Source organism: Tachysurus fulvidraco, chromosome 10 (genome assembly GCF_022655615.1).
Source record: "Tachysurus fulvidraco isolate hzauxx_2018 chromosome 10, HZAU_PFXX_2.0, whole genome shotgun sequence".
Taxonomy (NCBI): Eukaryota; Metazoa; Chordata; class Actinopteri; order Siluriformes; family Bagridae; genus Tachysurus; species Tachysurus fulvidraco.
The window spans coordinates 13,174,759-13,197,700 of NC_062527.1; the positions used below are offsets into that span (position 1 = coordinate 13,174,759).

General features: G+C 39.6%; 1 protein-coding gene across 2 annotated transcripts in view; it reads left to right on the forward strand.

Annotated features, from left to right (window-relative positions):
* Window positions 1-22,942, forward strand: part of abtb2b (ankyrin repeat and BTB (POZ) domain containing 2b) — a 48,550-nt gene that overhangs the window by 9,333 nt on the left and 16,275 nt on the right. For both annotated transcript variants that reach the window (XM_027172919.2, XM_027172918.2), the window contains exons 2-3: window positions 15,512-15,661; window positions 20,972-21,179. In XM_027172919.2, the coding sequence (XP_027028720.1) occupies window positions 20,992-21,179 (188 nt within the window). In that variant the 5' untranslated portion in view covers window positions 15,512-15,661; window positions 20,972-20,991. The remainder of the gene's footprint in view (window positions 1-15,511; window positions 15,662-20,971; window positions 21,180-22,942) is intronic.

The window sequence follows — 22,942 nt, forward strand, 5'->3', positions numbered from 1 at the left end:
TGTTTCTAATCAGACCAAAATGTTAATTATATATATATATATATATATATATATATATATATATATATATATATATATATATATATATATATATATATATATATAACAAAAGTGTATTGCAACATAATTTAATATATCACTTGTGCACGGTCATATTTTCTTGGCCTTCCCCTAACATTTTAGTACTCTTTTCTGGAAAATTCCATTTCCATTTCCTACAATATGATGAAAATTCTGCTGCATCATAGAGATTAAAAAAATCTTATCCCTAGAATGGATAGAATAGATACATGAACAACCTCAGGCTTTCAAGTATGCCTTAAAATATATATTTAATGATGTAACTATGTGTCAGAGACTTACAGTTTGGTGGAAAATCTTTCAGCACTGAGTTGCTGGAGTATGCTACTGAGGTGGTGAGAAATCTCCTCAGGCAAGGTTTGTTTTGGTGCAAGATTTATAGACGTGCAGACAAAACAATCTGCTTACCTGATAATACAACCAAACCTACTTACAGTACTGTGTACAACCCTTTCACGTTTCTGGCCCCTGGTCCTTCTGCTTTTGTGCTGGCAGTCCTGCATTCCCACATTTCTCCTGCTTTGAAGTGGAAGTCTGTGAGTAATTTGTGTCTCCACATTTGCATTGGAGGAGTCCAGGCATGTTTTGTCTGTGCCATCAGTGGAGATGAACTGGATGGTCTGGATCTTTTTCTACATGTGGCCTGGAAGCGAGGAGAAAGATGATCTGTTTTCAATGGAAAGACTTGAAATATTGGTTTCTGAGTGCAGTCAAGCAGGTTCTTCCTTAGAGGCAATCTGAAATCAAAGCTTTTCTCTCTTTTTTTTTTTTTTACCTTGTGAGTGTCAGACAAACTGAAAGACATAATTAAAATTATAATTGTATAAAATCAATTATCTATATTGTAGATGTAAATTTAGAATTATAAACGCTTTTACAATGTCAAAAATGAAACAAGGGAAAGAAAAATTATATTAACCTTTTCACTCCCGACTTAGTGTTTAGTTTTATACTGTATATTAAAGCAGATTTATTAAGTACAGAGAGACTAATTGAAAAAAGGATGAGTGGAATGTAGGACAGTACATACTGATCAGTCCTGAGGGTTGTGTGCTGTTATGGGAATGTAATCCATGACAGCGTGGTGAGATGCGGCTCTAATGCTTAGGCTTATTGTTACCATCCCAAAGCAATTATTATAAGCGATATTAGGGAGTTTTTCTTTGCCACAGTCGCCTCAGTCATCTCAGGCTTGCTCATTGGTTATAAATACAAACACATTAAAGTATGTCTAATATTAATCTTGAACTTTTGTAGAATATTAATATTTTTGTAGAATATTAAATTTTTTGTACTATTTTTCTTATGTTCTGTAAAGCTGCTTTGAGACAATGTCCATTGTTAAAAGTGCTATATAAATAAATTTGAATTGAAATTATACAAAGTGTTGTAGACTACAGTTCGATCCATCCAGCAATTTTTTGGCTTGCAGGGAACAAGGTCTCAGGGTACAAGAGAAAGGGTACAATTTACACACTATGGACAATTTAGAAATGCCAGTTAGCCTACAATGCATTTATTTGGACTGGGGGAGGAAACCAGAGGAATCCCCAAAGCACAGGGAGAACATGCAATCAGCAGAGGCACTAAACATACTACAAACACCAAAGGTGCAAGTTAAACATTCTAAGCACTAATCCACTTCACCCTTACCATATACATCTATAGAGACATTCAATGTCATGGACTGTCTGTGAGACAAGCTCATTCCTGTTGTCACTTACATTATAGCAGTTATAAATAGTCACTCCCTTAACAACTCCCTTCTCAGACTCTTAAGAAGCAGAGAATAATAAGAAGAAAAAGACACGAGTCCCAAGAAAACATACAGTTACAGAGCGCTGACACTAGAAAATCCATCCATAAATGTGAAAAATAAATCATCTATGTGCAGAAAATATTAATAATAAAGATGAGATAGATTTCAACACATTTCTATAGTCTGTTTAGAATTTGGTGTAGATTATGTAGTGCATACACTGTAACATTCCCTGTGTATATCTGCTAGAAACTCTACCATATTGGTACAAGCACCTTTCATTAAATTACACTACCAAAGCTGCCAAAACTATACTATTATATAAAATTAACCCACAACCTTCAAATTTTAGAATTCAAAGCATTGTGGAATGTCAAGTGAAAATGTTTAAAATGCTCAATTAATAATCAAAATAATTATTGATAAATCTAGTTCTACATTTCTCACTTTTCACACAAGCATGTCAGTTCTTGAAAGTAAAACGTTCCATGTTTCCATTTATTATTAACTTAAATAGTTAAATTGATTTTTTTTTCTGGATCAAGGCAAATTACCCCCCCCCCCCCCCAAAAAAAAATTGCATATTGAAGCATCCATTAACATTCCATTTCTATTGATTCATTATTGATTAGTATAAATGTCTGCCTACAACTTCAGCCATATAGCTGACCTCTGACCCCTGGCAGCATGCAGGAAGCCTGCCCGGTAGTCTTCATAACAGCACATGTTGTAAAATGTGGAGATGTGTGCTGAGGCTTGAGCTCTCCTGCGACGATGATAACCGTCTTAAGAGCAGCTCATCTGCAACCAGCAGCAATTACTGTGTGCACTGTAGATGGAATGCACATGTGGCAAGGACATGTGCTTTGTATAAACATGGCCTGAACAGTTATTCTAAGAGCTCAAGCCTAATCCGTCTAGCATGCTTCCATTTCGAAGGAAAGATATTTATGATAATTCGTGGTGTCATTAATTCTTTCCTCATTCACAGAGAACAATAAGAGATTTTGATGGGCCCTTTGTTGCTTTCACACAGACTGCTGATACAGAGCTAGTTTATCATTATACAAGTCATGGGTGTTTTGTGTTTGGATTGCTTTGTTTTCTGCCTGAAGGCTAATTGGTCAAAAGGGTTGGAGACCGAGACTTGTGACAGGACACTTTTGTGCTCAGAGAGGAGAACATACTGTCTTTGTGGCTAGATCCATTTGAAAGCGCTACAGCTGCCCCGTCGCTTATAATAGGGGTGTAGACTTAATAGCGGCCATCTGTAAGTGAAGCTTGGACTGAGACAAAGCCACCATTATGATCTTGCCTTAATTATCTCTGTCATTAAAGAAAAGCAAAATTTTCTATATGAAGCTGTGATCCGTTCAAGCTGTGATCTGTTACTCACTCACACTTTGGCTTGCTGTGTGTGACACAGCAGTTTGTTATGGGAGTCGGTCTGGCAGAGTAAAGAGGAGAAGAACACAGGAAATATTCCAGACAGCCGTCATTCGCATTCGAGTAAAGAATAAGAGCTTGCAGTTTCCTGTGATAATCCCGTGATATTCTGTACATGTGAACACAAAGGTTATGTTTTGAAGTATTTCTATAGATTTATTTGTTGCTTTTGTTTGTTAACTCATTAATTGATTCATATTAGAGCATAGGAACTCTTACGTATGTTTCACTAGAGGAGGAAGAAAACAATAAGGCTGCTTTGACAGGAAAACAGTCAGCTGTAATATTAACTTCCATTACCACCCAAGTGGATTTTCCCACATTTTCACAGCAATTTCTAAATGCAATGGAGAAACTCTTTTAATTATTGAAGAATGGCATGTCATACTTTTTTATCTGTTCATATTTACATTTTATTTGTGAAATTCACTGATTTTAGCAGCTGTAAACAGTCATTCCCGAAGTTGAAAACCCAAACTTAATAAGAACTTAACTCGTAGCTTGTCTTGTTACAGAGAAGCCAGAAAGTGCAATGTCCCCTGTCCATGTAAGAAAGCATCAAGTGCTGACAATGGAGGCTCCTTCCATAAAACGCAAAGAAAGCAAAACTCCTCACAGTAATCTTCTTTCTATCATAACTATTATACACGTTTTTGTGTGAAAAAGTTATTTAAACATCCACAATAAACACCCCTGTATATATAACGTATTGTATATAAGTACGTTAATATTAACCTGTGCACTAATGTCCAGCTCATGCTGTTATAGAAAATTAATCAACACCATCTGGCTAATCAGAATTCAACAGTGCTGTGGTATAAGATATAACGTTTGTTATAACGTTTGAATATAGGATTTATAATCCTGAAGGGTCCTTTGTCACTAAACTGTTAAAGAGTTTTCTCTATCAGTGAGAGATCCAAGCAAAAACCACTGTGTAGGCACATAGTAAGGAGAAGGAGATGAAGAAGAAGGAGTAAATTCTTTTACTTCCATCAGTACAAAATAGGTAAATGAGGTATGTACTTGTGTAAAGCACTGTGATTTATACTGCTTTGCAATTTCTTGTGTCATTTCCTCATTTTCATGTGATAAGAACTTCTTTACTCCACACCTCTCTGTTCATTAATGTTTATTGGCCGGTTTAATGGAAAAACAGTTTGGCACTCGAGTGTTTAACAGGGAATGGTTTCAGCAGGTATATAATCGTCCTCCAGCGGCTACACTACAAAGCATCAGACTGTAAATAACACTAACCCAGGCGTGACCAGAACAGAACCCTGTGGGTCACCAACACGTGGACTGTTTTACCAGCACCTGCTGTGCTGTCTAACTGACATACTGCACTTTTTTTTTTCATTTCAACGTCAGCAACGAAGTGAGGTAATGCGTCATTCCAGAGACGTTGTAATTGTATTCATTATATTCATTTTCACTAATTATCACACCTAGCCTTCACAGTGGAAATGACTGAATAACATTCACACCCAAATGTGGTGTCCTTCTTCCTCATGCAGGTGCTCTGGGTATTATTAGTGTTTTACTCTGGGCACCATCATGATCTCAGTCCTTTGCCATGTGTTTTATTCCTCTGTCACTCTCACATGCAAAAACAGTAGTTAAGTTTCTCTACTAAGCATTTCTCATCCTGGGTAAACTCTACTGAGCACAGAAGTGTTGCCAAACCTCAGCCTCTGTCTTTTTATGAGTCTTGAATTGCCATCATCTTAGAGAGCAAGGCTGTAACAGCTGGAAGCTAAAAGCCTATTTGGAGCGTCTCTATTGGGATCAACATCAAGCATCAGTTCCTTTTTTGTTCTTTTTCTCATAGCAGTTAATCTGACTTTTTACTAGGTGTGGACTGCATTCAGTGCTGTGAAATAAGACACCCAAGAGTCTTAATTTGAGCTTAATGTCTGGATTAAATGACAGTGCAGTGATAGCTTAAGCTGTGAAAATCAAACTCTTCCACAGAGAGGAACATGAATTAGCATCATTCTCATGTAGCAGTCTGAACCAGTTTTTTAGGAACAGCAGCAACAGTTTTGTTATATGCACCCTGAGATAGCACAATAAATTTAATCGGTGCAGAAGCGTACTAAGATTTGTAACTAGGGCAGAGCATCCAAAAACCTTCTCTTCTCTCCTGGCCCAAAACATACATCTGAATGTTTCCCCCGTGAGTATATAAGCAGCTCTTGGTTAGCGGTTCATGGACGGAGTGACCACAAGGAGCCTGTAACTCGTGGGAAAGCAGAGGCAGAAAGAGATTTTAGAGCATTTCCTGTAGCAAAATGATTTGGGAAGCAATCATTCAACACTGAAGGAGAAAGAAAATAAACTGTATAATTTGACTATGAAGCCAAGCTGAGTAGATAATTTTCACACGTTTGCAGATTTGGTACCAGTGTACTGTTGTGTATACCTACAATGTCAGTCTGGCTGTCAGAATACCTGCCTCCTCCTGAAATAGCAGTGAGAGAAAAACAATTATCACCTCAGTACACTTTAAATTCAATGGAGGAAAGCATGACGCAGATGGGACGCTGAAACTTGCTCATACTTTCACACTGCATCGTTATCACTAAATATTTTAGTCATGGACTAAAATTAGGTTCTTCAACACAAATGCTGAGCTTATTACCAGAATCATTTCCAGCATAAAATTGGATAATGCTGGACCCCATCCTTGTACAAAACGTACAATATAATGGAGCAGGCATTCTAAGGCTGTAGGACTATATAGGAAATCTGCTTGATGTCCCCTGAGACTCCTCTGTTGTTGGAAGTCAGTCCTCATGTGCCCATACTTCTGTGGAGAAGTCTGGAGTTTATTTAAGAGCGGCAAGCCCGTGGCTAATGGGAGGGTGTCTGGTGATGCTGTTGTCTAAGGTCACTGACAGGAGAATGAAGACAAATTTGACACAGTGTGCTGGCCATTTGCACAGAAGCTGGTGATGGGGATAACGGATGGACGTCCACCCGTTATCCCCGTTGGGTGGTGGTCTGAAAGCTACAAGAAAAATCACAATTTAGCAGATGCTGTGATAAGGGAAGGAGCAACACCTTGGAGTGGTTAGCTATTCAGAGATTTTACTCTTTACTTTTCATGAAAAGTGACAGTTGAGTAAGTAGTCACTAAATCAGAGAGAATCTTAGTACTAAACAGTAGCAATCTGTCAGCCATTATTTACTTATTATTGCAGTTTTGCCTGAGAAAGAACCAAAAAACCACTTGACCTTCTCCTCACCCTGCACTGGTCAGGAAATGCCAACATTACAGTCATCTAAAAATGTCTAAGAGTCTCAGGATTTTACTGGCCTGTGTTCCTCATAAGCCCTGCTTTTAGAGATTTGTGGGAGGGCAGATGGAGAGGTTTTTAGGCGAAGCAGCAAGCAGTCCCTCCCCTATTCCTTTTTTTGCTTTTTTCCATCTGGTCTGCACGTCTGAATAGGGTTCCTGTGGGTGGTCCCTGGGGCCGCTGGGCAAGAGGCTTCCTGTTGCCTTCAGGCCTGCTGCTTGCTGTCATTCCCGATGTACTGGCATTAGGGGTGAAAGGGTTTGATCCATGCTACAATGTGCAGTGATCAATAAACCAGTTCTGAATTTCCTTACCTATAATCGATCATATTCATTATTCGTTCTTCTACCTCTTTGTTGCAGACCGGTTTTCTCTGGTCTGATCCTCTCCAGAGAGTTTCCATGCTGTCAAAGTGTCCTTGAAGGGGTGTGGCTGGATGCTATTATCTGAATGACAGTGATGTGTTTACATTGAGGGGGAAGGCGGGGGGACGTGCGGATGGTACAATTCTTAAACTATTCTGTATGTTTTGAAGAAAAAGGTTCAAGACTTCTGTACTTTAAACAACAGCTGAGTCCATGGGGGTGGGACAAAGTGCTCAGTGATGCAAACAATACCTTGTAGAGTTGTGGAATTCTGGGACAGGTGTCTTCATCCCCAAGAGGAAGACATTCAAACAGGCAGTTAATGGGCCTGACTGAGATGTTTGCATGGCTCTTTTTTCCTTCCTGGAGTAAAAAAAGATACAGAAGCAGCAGGCTGTCCTCTGTGCAGACATGCCTTCTAGATCTTGATCAGCATGGAATCTAAATGATGTTTGTCCGGGAAGTCCTCCTGTAGTGACATGCTATTGAGATTCATGCAGGTTGGCATATTGACATGTGCATTCAAACTAAGCTGAATTTGTTACAGTTGCTCATTGTGCTACAAATCCGGTAGAAAGAAATACCAATAATGGAAGGATTTGCACTCAGGAATTGGGGGATAACTCAAAGTAAACATTTCCACTGGCAGTGAGATAATTATTCATTGATAATTGTTTAACTCACCGTTTCCAGTGGAATGACAGTATTTGGATGTCTCAAATGGAAATCGCACATACTGTCTGAATTAGAGGAACCCACGATCAGAGGTTAGCTCCGAACACATGCCTGGTGTGGCACACGGGGGAAAACAATGCAATCTGAGTAAATGAAAAGTGGGGTGGGCTACAACAAAGAAGCTTTGTTCCTCTGGATGCCTCAAGGTCTCTGTTTCCTACTGCTGACTGCAGTGGTGTAAGGGAGATTGGGTGTCTCATGAAGGTGTTAGGGTTAAAGGTCATGAAGCAGCATTTTTCACATCTGTACCCCTCTGTGCCCTGAGGACTTGAAACCATGATACCATGTTTGAGTAGCACTATTTTTTAGGCAGTTTTTTCTGTCCTTCAGGGAAGAAAACCTGTTTCTGCACTTGGACCCATCCACTTTCTCTCTGATGATCTGTGATTATGGATTTATTAAGGGCAAATTGTGCCACACAGGTAAAAGCATAAATGTGATGGAAGCAAATCATCTGTAGGAAGAAATGGTCTTTGTAATTAGAGGAAGTATAATAAACACAGGATAATTGGCTCGGGTATCACAGACACTGTGCCAGGAAAGTGAGGTTTGGGACTTTGCCTTCAACCAGGTTTTCCACTATAAAATGGAGGATAGCCACACCAACAATTCGAAGAAAATAGCATTGCACCAATCATTTCTTAATATCAGGATGATGAATATGAATATTTTGAGGTTTTCTGTAACCTAATGGTTTACAGGCACATTTATATGATAAGAACATTTACTTATAACATTCAAATGTTATTGATCGAATTTCTATTGGTAATCGTAAGGAAGTCACCGGAAAGAGGCCAATGATTCCTTCCATATAAATCATATATGTGTGTGTGTGTGTGTGTGTGTGTGTGTGTGTGTGTGTGTGTGTGTGTGTGTGTGTGTGTGTGTGTGAAATGCTGCTTGTTAATCTCAAAATACCAGGAAACTGTGGGTTGTGTAACACAAATCATGCTGAAGGTTTAGAGTCATAATGAGTAAGTTGGAAGTGATAATGGTAAGAAAAACTCCCTCCAGATCAGGAAGAAACTGAAAGAAACTACACTGAAAAGGGAACTTATTCTCTTCTGAGTGACAGCAGCTTATAATGACAGCAGCTTATCATTAGAGTATACTTACTTTCACTAAGTGTGTTGAAAGGATGTTCAGTCTGGTCACACTGTGTGTCCAGTGAACTGGGAGAAGAGAAGCACAGGCAAATCTTACTGCAGCAGCCCTTATGTCCAAATCTACAGTATCCAGGTGAGAGTATTCACTCAACTATGGATGAGGCTTGAGCTTGAACTGTTGAACTGTTTTGGGAAGACCAAATGACAGCTGTTTTGTATCATTGGAGCTTGACCTTTTGAGCTGAAATAGGAGAAACAATAAACACAATAGTGACCCACACTTCAAGTTCCAGATTCAAGGAAAGTCCCAAAAACAAGTATTTCTTTTTAACAGAGACCATTTTGTTGAAGCTGTTTTCAGTAGAGTCTCTTTCCTCTTTACAGTACATGGCTGTCTACCCTTCACACACCCCAAACATCTAACAACATGTTAGATGTGTGTAAAAATAAGTAACACATACATGTCCCTATGCTCACTTTCCATCCCCTCAGCCTGTGGTATTGGTTGGTCTGAGCTGCCTTAACTCCATCACTCAGAGTCCACCCTAAACAGCAGCGCGATTGTGCCCGTCCTCTCTTAATGAATACGTTATGCTTTCAAGGTGACTAGCTTAGTGTTCTCCCCACAGCGTGCTACATCTGACATGGCGTATTGCAGCCGGTGGAAGTTTTCCTTCACTGCTGCTCTGAAGCCAGTTTTGTGGTTTCTCTCCTAATTGTAAAGGTTACGTAGTGGAGAAGGGAAGCTGGACCTCGATTAAAACAAAAAGGTCCTTCTGTCCTGAAAGAGGAAAGAGCAAGCAAATATTCCCACCACAACGAGAGTTTAAAAGGGCCAAACAAACACGGTATGGCAGAAATGACAATCAGCATGTACACTGTGGAAGAGTGTTACATTTCTTAGGGACCTGTACAAAAGTCACTTGTTTTAAAGTTGTTTGAAGTGAGTGAGGCGTGTTAACAGAGTTTGACAGGTTAGAGATTTACTCAAATCTCAAATGAACTAAACATTCTATGTTATAATTCATGCTTTTTAAATCAAAATATCATTATTCCAATAACAACAAAAGTTAATATTCCCTCTGCTATAAATGTTTTTTTTTTTTACTATATAACTATCAGTGAAAAATAACAGCACATCAGTGAAAAATCATTAAAGCAAAAATTCATAAAAAGTCATTAAAGAAATGTAATATGCATACAGACACACACACACACACACACACACACACACACACACACACACACAGACACACACACACACATATATATATATATATATATATATATATATATATATATATATATATATATATATATATATATATATATGAATTTTTGCTTTAATGATTTTTCACTGATGTGCTGTTCAGTGTTCTGAACAGATCCTTTCCGGTCGTCAGTCAAGTCCATGGTGTGATTAATTACTGTGAAGGGCACTTGTGAAGGGAGCAGAGCCTGCTGGCTGACTTACTAACGATAAGAGCTGCACTCATTAAGTCAGGCTAGATAAACACTGTTTTATTTTTAGCCACTGCTAAAAAGACCACCACCCTCACCTACAGCCACAGCTGTTCATTTTAAAGTTATCACACACACATTCCTGCTTGGCTCTAAATGAGCCTCTTGTCTCTATCTCTGAGAGAATGGGTGAAGAGGGTGTGAGCACTGAGCTGACTTCTCTTAATGCTTTGGAGTGCCTGTCTATCAGTGATCACGTGCCAGCATGCTGTTAGCATACGTGTTAGGAAACATCTCTAAAACTGGTGCTTTTAAATTCCGCTAGTGTGAGCTATGTGTCGAATCGATGGTCAACATCTGGAGGGTGAATTACATTATTCCTGATGCTGGTGTGGGCAGAGAACACAGCTGAGTGTTTTAATCATGCTGTGAACAATCGGCTTCATAAAGGCAGGTCCTGTGTGACAGATCAGTCTGTGAGGCGTTTGGGTTTGGCCTAATGAATGAAAGATTTTGCTTTCACACACAGGCAGGTGGCCTTCCGACAAACCCACTCAGACATCAGGGCCAAGGGGCCTCCTGGGTCTTACAGGAGTAAGACCTTGCACTTAACACCCACTGATACATTCAGGAACAACAGGCACATGTTAGACCAAACATAACACTGCTGCCAGACCAATTACGCTCCAAGAATGCGCACTGTACAAAGTGTGGTGTGAGCGAGTGCTGAGAAAGCAAGCCAGGATCCTGTAAAAACATGTTACAGGACACAAACAGCCACCACCTCCTCTTTTCCCATGTTAAATCACTTGGGATTTGATTTTCTTTTATTGTAGAATTCGAAAGCACTCCATTGACTGACATTCTGCAGTTTTTCTTCAGCAGCGTTCAAATCTGCTGGTTTGTTTTTGTCTCAGACAGTAAGCAGGTTGTGGGAAAAGCATACAGCAGGGAGGGTATGGACTCACGGGAGATTCTCGCTAAACACGTTTCTCATCCTCATCCAGCCAGCGAGCTCCCATAGCTACAAGTGAGGACACTATTTTTATCGAGGCCTTCTTCTAGGCAGTACAAATCATTTTAGCTGCTTCTAAGATCAGTTTTAGAAGGAGGCCTAGTGTACTAGTGTACTTCAAGGAATGAATATAAGACAGTGACGCAAAATAATCAACAATACGGTGTCATAAAGTGCATTTTTGCACATAGAGTTCTTTCACACTGGCGGTGTGGTTCCAGTTATAAAGGAACTGTGTCACGATTCCAGTGAATGTGAACACAAATGTAATTTGGTCTGGACTTGTTCGGGAAGTAAAGCAAGCTGCACGTGTTCTAATGACGACATCACTAGTTTCTGTTATCGTCCCTAAGTTGATTGTTTTCCTATAACAGCACATCCTGCTGTGTTTTATTCCTCTTATACCAATGTAGTTAGCCAATTATTGAAACAATACATTGAACTTTTTATTTATTTATAGTTCCTGTTATGAAAAATACACAAAACTTTAAGATAAGTTATAAAAGCTAAAATATTTAGTTCTCATATCAGTTTATTATCCTGTTTGGAGAAAAAACTTTCTATAGCTGAACCATCAATTAATAAAGATAACGAATCAGCTCATTCCGAATCAGATTGAAGAATGTCTGCCTGCATGATTCTAAAGATATTTCTACAATTTTGCAGCAACATTTTTATGCTAGGAACAATTGCAGTGATTAGTCTTTTTTGTCTAATTCAGAACATTGACCAGCGTTCTATTAACATCGTGTAGAATTATCACAACAGATACTTTGAGAACATTTTATTACAGTGATATGAACACCTGTAGAATATTGGACTGCATGTTTACTAATGTCTCGCTAAGCTCAAATATGTTTAATAGCATATTTTAGAGGCCAGGGTAAGGTTGTGTGCATCCCCTAGAGGAATCTGTTCCATTGTGGCAGAGGGCGATTGTCAGCAGATTCCTCGGCCATGATCTCCCCGCTCGTAAACACACACAGTTAAAGGTCATGCCCTGTGCAACCGGACAAATTGGTGTTGGGTTGATTTTCATGCTAGCTGTGGTGGCCACACACATTTGAATCTTTTGTAAAAGCACCACCACTTCTAATTGAATGTCTGCATGTGTGGACTCGGCCAATGTGTTTTTAATCAAGGCAACGTGTTTCTCATTTGCAGCTGTGGTCATGGCAAGAGAAAGACTTCTTTTATGCTCTTATGTACAGCACTTAGTAAAGAAATATCATATTATTAAAAAAACATGACATATTTTCACCAACCTTATAATTATAATAATTATATGACACGTTTGAATCATTGTTTTAATGATAAAAATGTACTTTCACTTCAGGCATCTAGTCATGTAATGTCTAAGAAGTGATTTATTTATTTGTTTGTTTGTTTGTTTGTTTGTTTGTTTGTTTGTTTGTTTGTTTGTTTATTCATTCATTCATTCATTCATTCATTCATTCATTCATAGCACAGATAGATTTGGTACCTTGAGCAAGGCCCTGAACAGTCAGTTGTGTAAAATGAGATCAAATTATAAGTCGCTCTGGATAAGTACAGGACATCAGCTAAATGCCATAAATGTACAAATGTAGCTAGCACACCGTTATTGGCTATGACTGCATCCTTTACCGAGTTATATTTGCACACCTGTTTACAGTGTCTAACATTAACGTTAGGAAAGTTCTAGCAGTTTCTTTTCTTTGAATAGAACTGTAGCAGTGGTATAAACAGTGGTGTTGCACTCAGCTATAAATACCATGTTATGAGTGTAAATCATGTTGACTTTGGGAGAACGTAAAAGACTGTTTACTATAAGCTAACGTTTAACCCCATCCAGTGGAATTTATGACCCTGGGATTCCAGAATACTGATTTTTTCTCATTACTGTACTGCTGTAGTGTATATTTATTTCTATGTACTTTAAACTGCGAAAGATTCCTTTGGGAAACTGAGTCCACCCTCCTATTCGGTGCACAGGATCATATCTTTCACATATCTTATCTATCACATAAAGAACTTTATCTATGAGGATATCTCTGAGCAAGCGATTGGAAATTCACTTCAGGAGCATTTAGTCTTAGCCTGGATCTGTCCTTACACATAAATTGTGATTGCTATTTTCTTTTTCTTTACAATATTGGTTTGTTTTGACTGCGTGATTAGAGTTCCCAGTCTCTTTCCTTTAGCTTGGCAGCCTCGATAATGCTAAAGGCCATAGAAAGGTTTGTCATGGATGTGTAGTGCACCGCGCAAGTGAATTCTCCTCTCAGTGGGACTGAGCTGCTTTCTTAAGTGTACGCTGAGCCCAAGCTTAACTCTGGTCGTCCACATGAAAAGCAGACAGGAAGCTGCTATTTAAGACCACGCTGGAGTAAATAGAGAAACGACTCGTAAACATAATGGGCCGAATTCAAAGGGTGTGTGCTATAGAAGGAAATAGTGTTTTCAGTCCCACCGGGACACACAGAGAACATTTCTAACTACACCACAGCTTGTATTGGTCTTCCAGCAGTATCCAGAAGTATCTCCAGGCAAGAGATCGACAAGGCTTTGGAAATGTTTTGCATTATTACATGATTTATATAATGCTATTGTTCTCCAGGATAAACGTAGCTGTAATAAAACAAGGCCCGCTATTACGAAATCATTGAACTTGGCAGAGGATTGGAGTGAACTTCATTCTGGCACAGAGATGCCCAGGGTGGAGCTGGGAGGACGATCTGAAACCCAGTCTTTCCAGTTAGACAAAAGTCAGCACATATTGGGGAAAGTCCCATCACTGGACTGTGGGAATGGATCTGTCTTTTTCCAGCTGTGAGATTTAAGTAAATGGTAGGGACACTGTGTTTATGAGAACCCAAAGGGACTGAGCTGCTTTTAGACTGAGGAAGTAGTGGTCACTGCTTTGTGTAAGTAGGTGTTAGCTAACATTATACCCTAGAGGAACAATATAGTGGAAAGAGGGTTTGTTTTGATTTAAGACCCTGTGCTTGGATTCCACATGAATGTAATAAAAGACATTTCGGATTTGTACGGGTTTGCTGGGTTCGCTCCAGGTTTTCTTCTACGTTACATAAACCAGACAATTGTGTGGCAATCAGGTTTATACAAACGAACACTGTTTTTTGCTCTTCTCGGCTTACCGGGATTTCGAAATCCTGTGATCTCACCATTTGGAGCAAATCAGAACAGTTACTAAAAAGCAGTGTGATTGTTATAAGCTATCAGTTTGCATGTTGTAGAACAGTGCACACTTACTGTAGCAAACGCTGTTTTCTCTATAAAATCACCACTCTACACACTTTTATTCTGGGTTGCCAGGTCTTACAAACCACACAAGGGAGCTGAAAAGCAGCAAAACATTTCAGGTGCTAGAAATGACAAATACAGTTTTCTTCATTCTCTCGTTCCTCAAGTGAGAAACAAGGTCACAGTGGACCTGCACAATCATTTCTAATTTGCAACATTCACAACAGTCTTTTTTGTCCTTGTCTGGTACAGACATTATCCACTCCAATATAATTATTCCATCTCCCAATCATTGAATTATGTCAGAAAACAGAAATGGATCTTTACATCATAGATTTGATATAAACACAACCATGGCAACCCTGCATTTATGGTACCTTTCATATACTTTTACTTGTGAAACCAATCCAACCGTTGTACCTTACTACATTACATTTTCCTACCCATGCGAGAGCAGCAAACAAAAATGGTTAAAATATTTTTCTATTGCGCAATAACAACAGTTATCAAATCAGATTTTTCAGTTGAAGAACTGTTTTATCAGTTTATTTCATCGGTTTAGTGTTGCACTGCCAAATCTTAGCTGGCGCTTCTCAGTTCCAGCCCTTGGTGACTTGAGACTTGTCGGGACTGGTCTTGTCATATTTTCTTCCATTTAGAGCCTTGAAGAAATAGACTATAAAACATAGTTTATGTATTTGGCAATAAAGGCAATGACTGCATTACTCACTGTGTATAAATCCAGCAGTAAAAGTTAATGGCACTGCTGTATGGTTGGTGCCTATGAAGCAGGATTGTGGCACTGCATTAAATAAATCATATGCAGGTCAGCCATATTTCGTCTCGTAAATGAGTGAAGTAAACGCATGCATTTGAATTTCACTTTATCGTTATCTCTCTCTCTCTCTCTCTCTCTCTCTCTCTCTCTCTCTCTCTCTCTCTCTCTCTCTCTCTCTCTCTCTCTCTCTCTCTCTCCCTGTCTCATTTCTCTGTAGGTGTGCTGTCCCTGCCGGCTTATTTCAGCCCGTACACCGAGGGCCAGCAGGCCGGAGTGGAGAGCAGAGAGGATGCATACGCCCAGCTCGAGCTGCGCACCCTGGAGCAGTCTTTACTGGCCACATGCGTAGGCAGCATCTCTGAACTTAGTGAGTTTTAATCCATGTATAGTTACATTCGACTACATTTAACGTTCATAAACCTAGTTCTCTCCTGTTATCGCTTGGGTCTTAAAGACATGTCCAGAAAAATGCAGCTTGTCATGTTTCAGAGAAAGTACAGCACTCAAACCCCTCTGTCCTGGACACGTTTACAGCATCTGAAAACACAAGCTTGCAGCTTTACATATGACTTTTATAAAGCACTTACTGTACACTGAAATCCTCTCAGAGGAGGGACGGCAGAAATAAGAAAGAGACTGTGAGAAAAACCACAGCGAAGGATGAATGCTGTAAAAGAGTAGCGAAACGTTACACTAAAGCAAACGTGCAGAAACTGGAAATGTATCACGTCATGAAATACACGACCAGTTATTGTATACAGTACATCGAATGCAAAACACCAAAGTTCTTTAACATGTTCCATATAAATATGGAAAGTGTTGGTAGATTTAAACATAGAGCAGTTAGAGTTAAGGGAACACCTTCCAAAACACTAAATAATCATCTGCTCTAAGAAATCCCACAACCAATCAACAACTGAAGGAATGTCTGCCAAAACACTGTGTGTAAGCTTGTATACAAACGATACCTTAATTGACACCAATGCTTTAAATCGTAGCCGATATTCTTACACAAAATAAATGCAGGTATTCTGATCAATCAGAGCTGAGAATTCAAGCTGGAATAATAAAGAGCCAAAGAAGCAAACCACCAACACCACTCTTCTAATTTGTCTCGGCTCTCCCTTCTGTCATGGAGATGTTTTACAAATCTGAGCCCTCCTGACTGCAGGGAACAAAAAAAAAAAACATCATTAACATACAATAAGCATTCTAACTATGGCTGTTTAGTCGTGTACACGCAGCGACTCTGAGCTAATGGTTCTTAGCGTAAGCTGCCGGTACGTTTTGACTGATGTAAAGCAGCAGTGAGCTCATGCTTGTAGTGTACAGAGAGCAGTTAACCAGCTGGGCTTTTTTGTAGTGGAGTGAGTGTGGGAAAGGTGATAACGTGAATGTTATTTATCTTTCCAGGCAGATTATCCTATTATTCCTCCCTCCTGGTAAACACTCCTCATGTCAGTTCCTCAGGAGGAGGACAGAGATGTGTTTGCTGTCTAAACAACAAGCTGGAGGAGATAAAAAGGGAGAAAGGCAGGGGAGGATGTTTGGGTGGGTGTGAATGAAGGATGAAAAAACTCTCAGACTCCGTGACAGATCGGGTTCTACAAGCAAAATTTGGTGAAGTGTGTTGAGCCTGTGAAGAGCCAGTGTTAGATCAGTGTGACAGGAAGTCCCGAGTGCTGCTGAGATGGATAGTAGGTAAAGGTCAGAATAGGAGAAGTCAGGGTCAAAGCTTCTAATCTTACCTGTCTTGACATCCTCAGACCTAAATGTGTTTTCTTTTCGGTAGTTGTACATAGTGGTTCATTTAAATAATTGAAAGTAAACACGATAAAAGTAGTATGTTGCTGTACCATTCTCAAATCTGATTGGTGTTGATTAGTTTTCTCTAACAGCAGCTCTGACACTATTTCCAGTAGTATGTTTACATTCATGAGCTCATTCTAATGTGGGATGATTTTTATAGTAACAGCTAATTCAAAGGGACTTTCACAGTGGAAGCTGCACATGATCCAACCTTAATAATGAGTACTTTTCTTCTGAGTGCTTTTCCTTTATCAAGAAACACAAGGGTTTATTTAATTATCACAGCTGAAATTAGACAACCTTTAAACATTGAAATAAATGACATAAAAATAGTTTACATTTAGCTTTTTATAAAACACTATTCAACCCTATTTCAGACACTTATATTGCTTTTTTATGTGGCACAACGTCCCCTGAAAAGGTAACACCACGCTGTTTCATGGTTTATATAGTATTTTTTTTACTCTTTACATTAGCTAAATTGTGAAAACACCATCTCCTCCTAGTGGATTAAGACTCTGATGCCCAGTTATTCCTCAATTTTGGCTGTCGTACCTGTCCTTGGTTATTTACTCAGCGTTCCACAGGAAAAGGTTTAGGCTTACTGATGTTAGGCTCGATTTCCTCCTGCAAAACGTGAGGACACTCTGCTGTTTGTACCTGCGCACAAGAGCACATTCATCTGAGTGGTACAGAACAGTACAGAAGCACAGGAGAGTCTGGGAGGCCGAGTGAAAACACTCCTTGTGACGGATTTCAGAGGTTGCCGGACTGCACTGGCCACACACACACACACACACACACACACACACACACACACACACACACACACAAAAACACACACACACTCCAGGCAGTACTTGGCAGCATTGCCCGGGGCAATTGCATACAGTGGAGCTTCTGTAGCGTCTCGGCCACCTCGGTGCCACACAGTGCATGCTTGAATCTAGCAGAAGCTCGCACACAACTATGTGATGCTTTGTATCTTCTTCTGTTGCACAGAACAATCAGTTAACTAAACTTTATATTTAAATAGATCAGTTATCTTTTATTTATTTCACTTCTTTACTTTTTCTTGATATCTTCTTAGATCTTACTGGATTTTTTTTAAGTGATACCTTGTTAGCTATTTTATAGCTGCTTTACCATATTTACTATATTATTATCTTCCTAGATCTTCTTTACTTGTTCATTCATCATCAGACTTTATCCTGATTCTGTCTCTGTGAGTTTGGAATACTCTCCAGACTGGACATCACACTTCACACACATCACACAAGCCATCATACTTCTGTTAGAATAAAGCTTTAATGTTCCCCTTTGAGCTTACACTTCCATTCAAATATTCATACACAAGATGTTCGAGTGCTTAGTGCCTAGTGTAAGTGTACAGCATGTAGTACATCATATACGACACAGCATATCATAACGGAAATGCTTGCTTAATAAACGGCTGAAACCCAACACCTCATGCACAACATTTTCACAGTGCTCAGTAAGGTTCATGATAAGCAGCATTTCTGACAATATCTGAGCAGGACAGCAGTTCTAAATAAACCGCAAAAAGATGCAGTGACGATTAAAGAATATACTTATGAAGATGGATTAGGAATATATACCTTTTTCCCCAACCCTGCTATAGCTGCAATTCAAAGTCATTAAGATTTAACTGATTTCCTCTTAGATTTAAAGTATAAATACAATTCTTGTCACTGTCAACATCTTGCACCATTCTGTCGTATGTTCATGTTTTGTTGCTTGGTGAGACAGCTGGGACAGGAAATGCCTCACATTTCAATCGGTATTACGTCTGAGTCAAAGAATTGATCTAATATGGTAGAGTAAAGGAAATAATTGTGAACAGAAGGCCCAGCACAGCCTCCCTATTGCTTCAGAATTCCCCCAGGAGCCTTTTAGAGGCCACCTTAGGACACAAAGAAGCTACAAGTGGGGTCTTCAGCCTTCTAATGGACGATCCCGCCTTCTCCCAACCCACACACTCAGGCCCTAAAATAAGCATGGGATAATTACCTCAAACGATTGTTACCCATTCTGACAAACAGACCAGCCGGCCCACACCGTCTGCGCACGGGAAACTACATGGGTTGTAGCCTAGCGCTCATTAATTGCCTTTTGTGATTTTTTTTTGTTTCTTGATCTATAAAAATGCTTTTCATGGTCCATCTGTGGTTCCTTAACCAGGGCCTGATTTACTGCCCGTAAGATTTACTGTCTCGTAGGACTCGAACACTCATCCTCTGTCGCAGTGAATGGTCCAGACCAGAGGTCCTAATTTGGTATTTTGAGTTTTTTCCTATTGCTAATGCAGGAATTTGCATGTGGACTCAAACAGTATGTAGAGTTAGGAGAAGAAATGAACCTTGGGTGTGTGCAGTGGCTCTGATCTCTTGGCTCTAATCTCTTTTGCACTTATACCCGTCTTCTGTGTTGATTTTGTAGCCGACTATGCTTCATAGCTTCAGTTTTCATTATGAAGGGTTCAGTGTCAGGCCCGTCGTCTTAGCTTTCCCGTCTTGCTTATTGAATCATTTCTGATTAGACTGACTGGATAACTTTACATACCTAACCTATTCTGCTTGATGCAATCAGATTTTGGTAATCAGTGTGGTGGGACAACTGGAAGGTGAACACTTAGCCTTATTTGGATTTGTTCCTTTTTATCTAATCAACATGTCCTGACACTTACTCAATTCTGTAGCACCAGTCCATATTTAGCAGGCGGTCAGATAAAGAGCTGTGCTGCATCCGGTTGTTATTCGGTTATCATTATGTATTAGGTGAAAACAGACAGGGTTAATAAACTACGAATGCTCTCATCCGGAAATATACTTCACCAGCAGTAGTAATACATGTAAAGTTTATTTCCTTTATATACCATGCATGTATAAACTGTGCACGTACCTCAAGTGCAAATCCTATAACTTGAATATATTCTGTTTAAATTGACACATTATTAAAAAACAAAATATAATATATGAAGGTATTTAGAAACTATGATTTGAACTTTTTCTTCAGTGGAAAGACACAAAAAAGAGCTATTTTCCTGTCTCCCAATGAAAATGTGTTTACCACAAGGACACAGAATATAGCCGAAATGCAAAATGTAGAAGGAGAAATCTAGGTGTTTTGGGTAGAATATTGGGCTTCGAGCTCAGGTAAAGTATAGACTACATACATGTTATGTTCATGTGACGTCAAGTTGGTTAGTACACTATAAACACAAAACAGTCAAGTGTGCATGGTGTACACACACAGAAATCACTTATTCCGAATAGTCCTTTAGACAAACTGGGAACTAACATCTTAAAATAAAATAATACTTTACTCAGCAATGTGTGTGTGATTCTCAAGTGTATTAAGTGTATATATAAATGCTGGTAGTGTAGAATCTTCAAGTGTCCTCTGGTGTACAGGACTCAAGCCTCCATTAGTGAACAGTTGATAACTTCCACCAGATAAACTTCTTGTTAAAACTAGAATGAATTTCCTGGTTACAGATCCCACCTTTTTGCAATATAGCACACAGTTATAGAAGGGAATGATGATCACGCTGAGATGAGGATAGATTCACTTTTGAGTCCTGTTCAAGTCAAGGTTTCTTCCTCATATCGTCTCAGGGAGTTTTTTTTTGTCTCCACCTCTGGCAATGTTTATTTTTAAAAGCGTTATACAAACAAAACTTAATTGTAAATGACTTGTAAATATAAAGTATTATTGACTATAGAGTATAAAGTATAGACGGATGAATTTGTAGTATATTTGAATAGTTTTTGAACAACACAGTATTTTTTAGCGTATAATTTATGAAGTCGCAGATTTGAGGCCATGTTCTGTTCCCTCTCATCAGGTGATCTGGTGTCACGGGCCATGCACCACATGCAGCGGCTGGGCTCGGTGCGGGTCGGAGCCAGTCCGGCCCGCCATATCCGCCAGCAGCACGTCTCCTGGTCTCCAGACGCCTTGCACACGCTCTACTACTTCCTGCGCTGCCCTCAGATGGAGTCCATGGAGAATCCCAACCTGGAGCCACCCAGAATGGCCCTGAGCAAAGAGAGGTAGGTCCCAGAGCACCTCTTCCCCTTCAGGCTGCACTAATTAACACCTGATGGCCCTATTCATATGCATGTGAAGTGGGAGAAACCACATAGCCTAAAGGAGATTTTAGAGATGGTAATGATATAGTGGAGCTGTGAAGAGCTCCTTAATTCCTCATCTCTGTGCCTTTGTTGTGGGACTTCATTCAATTATGAGCTTAGCAGGGTTCTCTCTGAGGTGGTTTGTTTTACCGCTCGGGTGGAATGTACGGTAGGTACAGACGACGTCCCGTACGCGGAGAAATATGCACTCATGCACTTGACTCAAGTAAGGCAATGCATATTTTTCAGCATTTATAGTGCATCATAAGCATGATTTGAGGTGACATGTTTGTACTTTGGGTTGACAAGCCTGGTTAGTTTGGTGTGAATTACTGAAGCCCCGCCTACAACATATCCTATTGGCTGAGTACCTCTCTTCAAAATCCTGCTTCAGTTTCAACATTTCTGAACATTTGACTGGACAAAAGAGTGAAATTGTGCAGGAATTAATGTATGTTGTTTATCACCCAGTTGTTCTTATTTTAAATCCCTGGAGTGGGGTGTAGTATTGTTCTTGTGCTTGGTACGCTAGCTAAGTACACTAACAATACTTTCTTTTCAGAATCTGTCAAAAGATTTGAAACAAATTCAAATATTTGTCACATACACAGTCGTACACAGTGCAGTGCTTTTCACTGTCCGGCTTATAAAAATGGAGTCGAAATAAAAATAGACTAAAACAGAATTTAAAATTAAAGCAAAATGAAATAAAATAGCAATTGAATAGAATTAGCTATACAATGAAATATAGAATATTAATAAGATACAATACACAGACATATGAAGTTGTTTTGCACAGTGATAACCATGTTTCGGTTCATGTAAAAGCCTGTAGCTCCTCTCATGCTGCCTCCTATAGGCTTCTGCATTGCCAAGCTTTTGTACTGTTCAAAGTTCAACTGTGGTAAACTTTTTTATTCAACATACAGCGGAGTGAAATCAGCACGTGCCGGTGCATGTTGTCTGTCACCACATTGTACTCATTGAATTAAACACAAGGAACATTTTCAACACTGAACAGAAAGTCCTTGTGAACACAGCATGTTGCTGTAAGAAAAAGAGCAGCATGAGGGGTGAAAGCAGAAAAGCTCGACGTAACCCCTCGCACAGATTCTTTGGACATTTGCTCTGGGAGTTTTAAAGAGGAGCAACAATAGGATCAAGGATGGTGCTGTCAGGCCAAAGAGGAGGCCCTACAGCAGATTGTGCCTCATCTGCTCTTTTTCCTTAAGAGAAGAAGCAAAAGGATTTCATCCCTGAGCACAATGGGAGAGCTTTTCCCAAAAAAAACCTGGGATCAACCTGTCAGCAGCAGAACAGCTTAATGACTCCAGATTACTACACTAGAGAGGCTCCAGATGGTGTACATTTCTTGTCATTTGTACCCAACTCTAAACCCTGAATCCTAACTTTAATTACAAAGCATTTTGTACCTGAGCGCATACCATCGTCGAACCTGAATCCAAATGGAATCACTAAAGCAGCTTGCACACGTTCACCTTCCTCATGTAAGATTACACCAGGTGTCTGATGCCTGACTGCCCAAGACTGTGATCCTTTGATGGTCGTGATTATGATTGTTAGCGTTTGCGTGCTGTTTGTGAACGACTGAGAAACCATACACACACGCACACACACACACACACACACACACACACACACACACACACACACACACACAC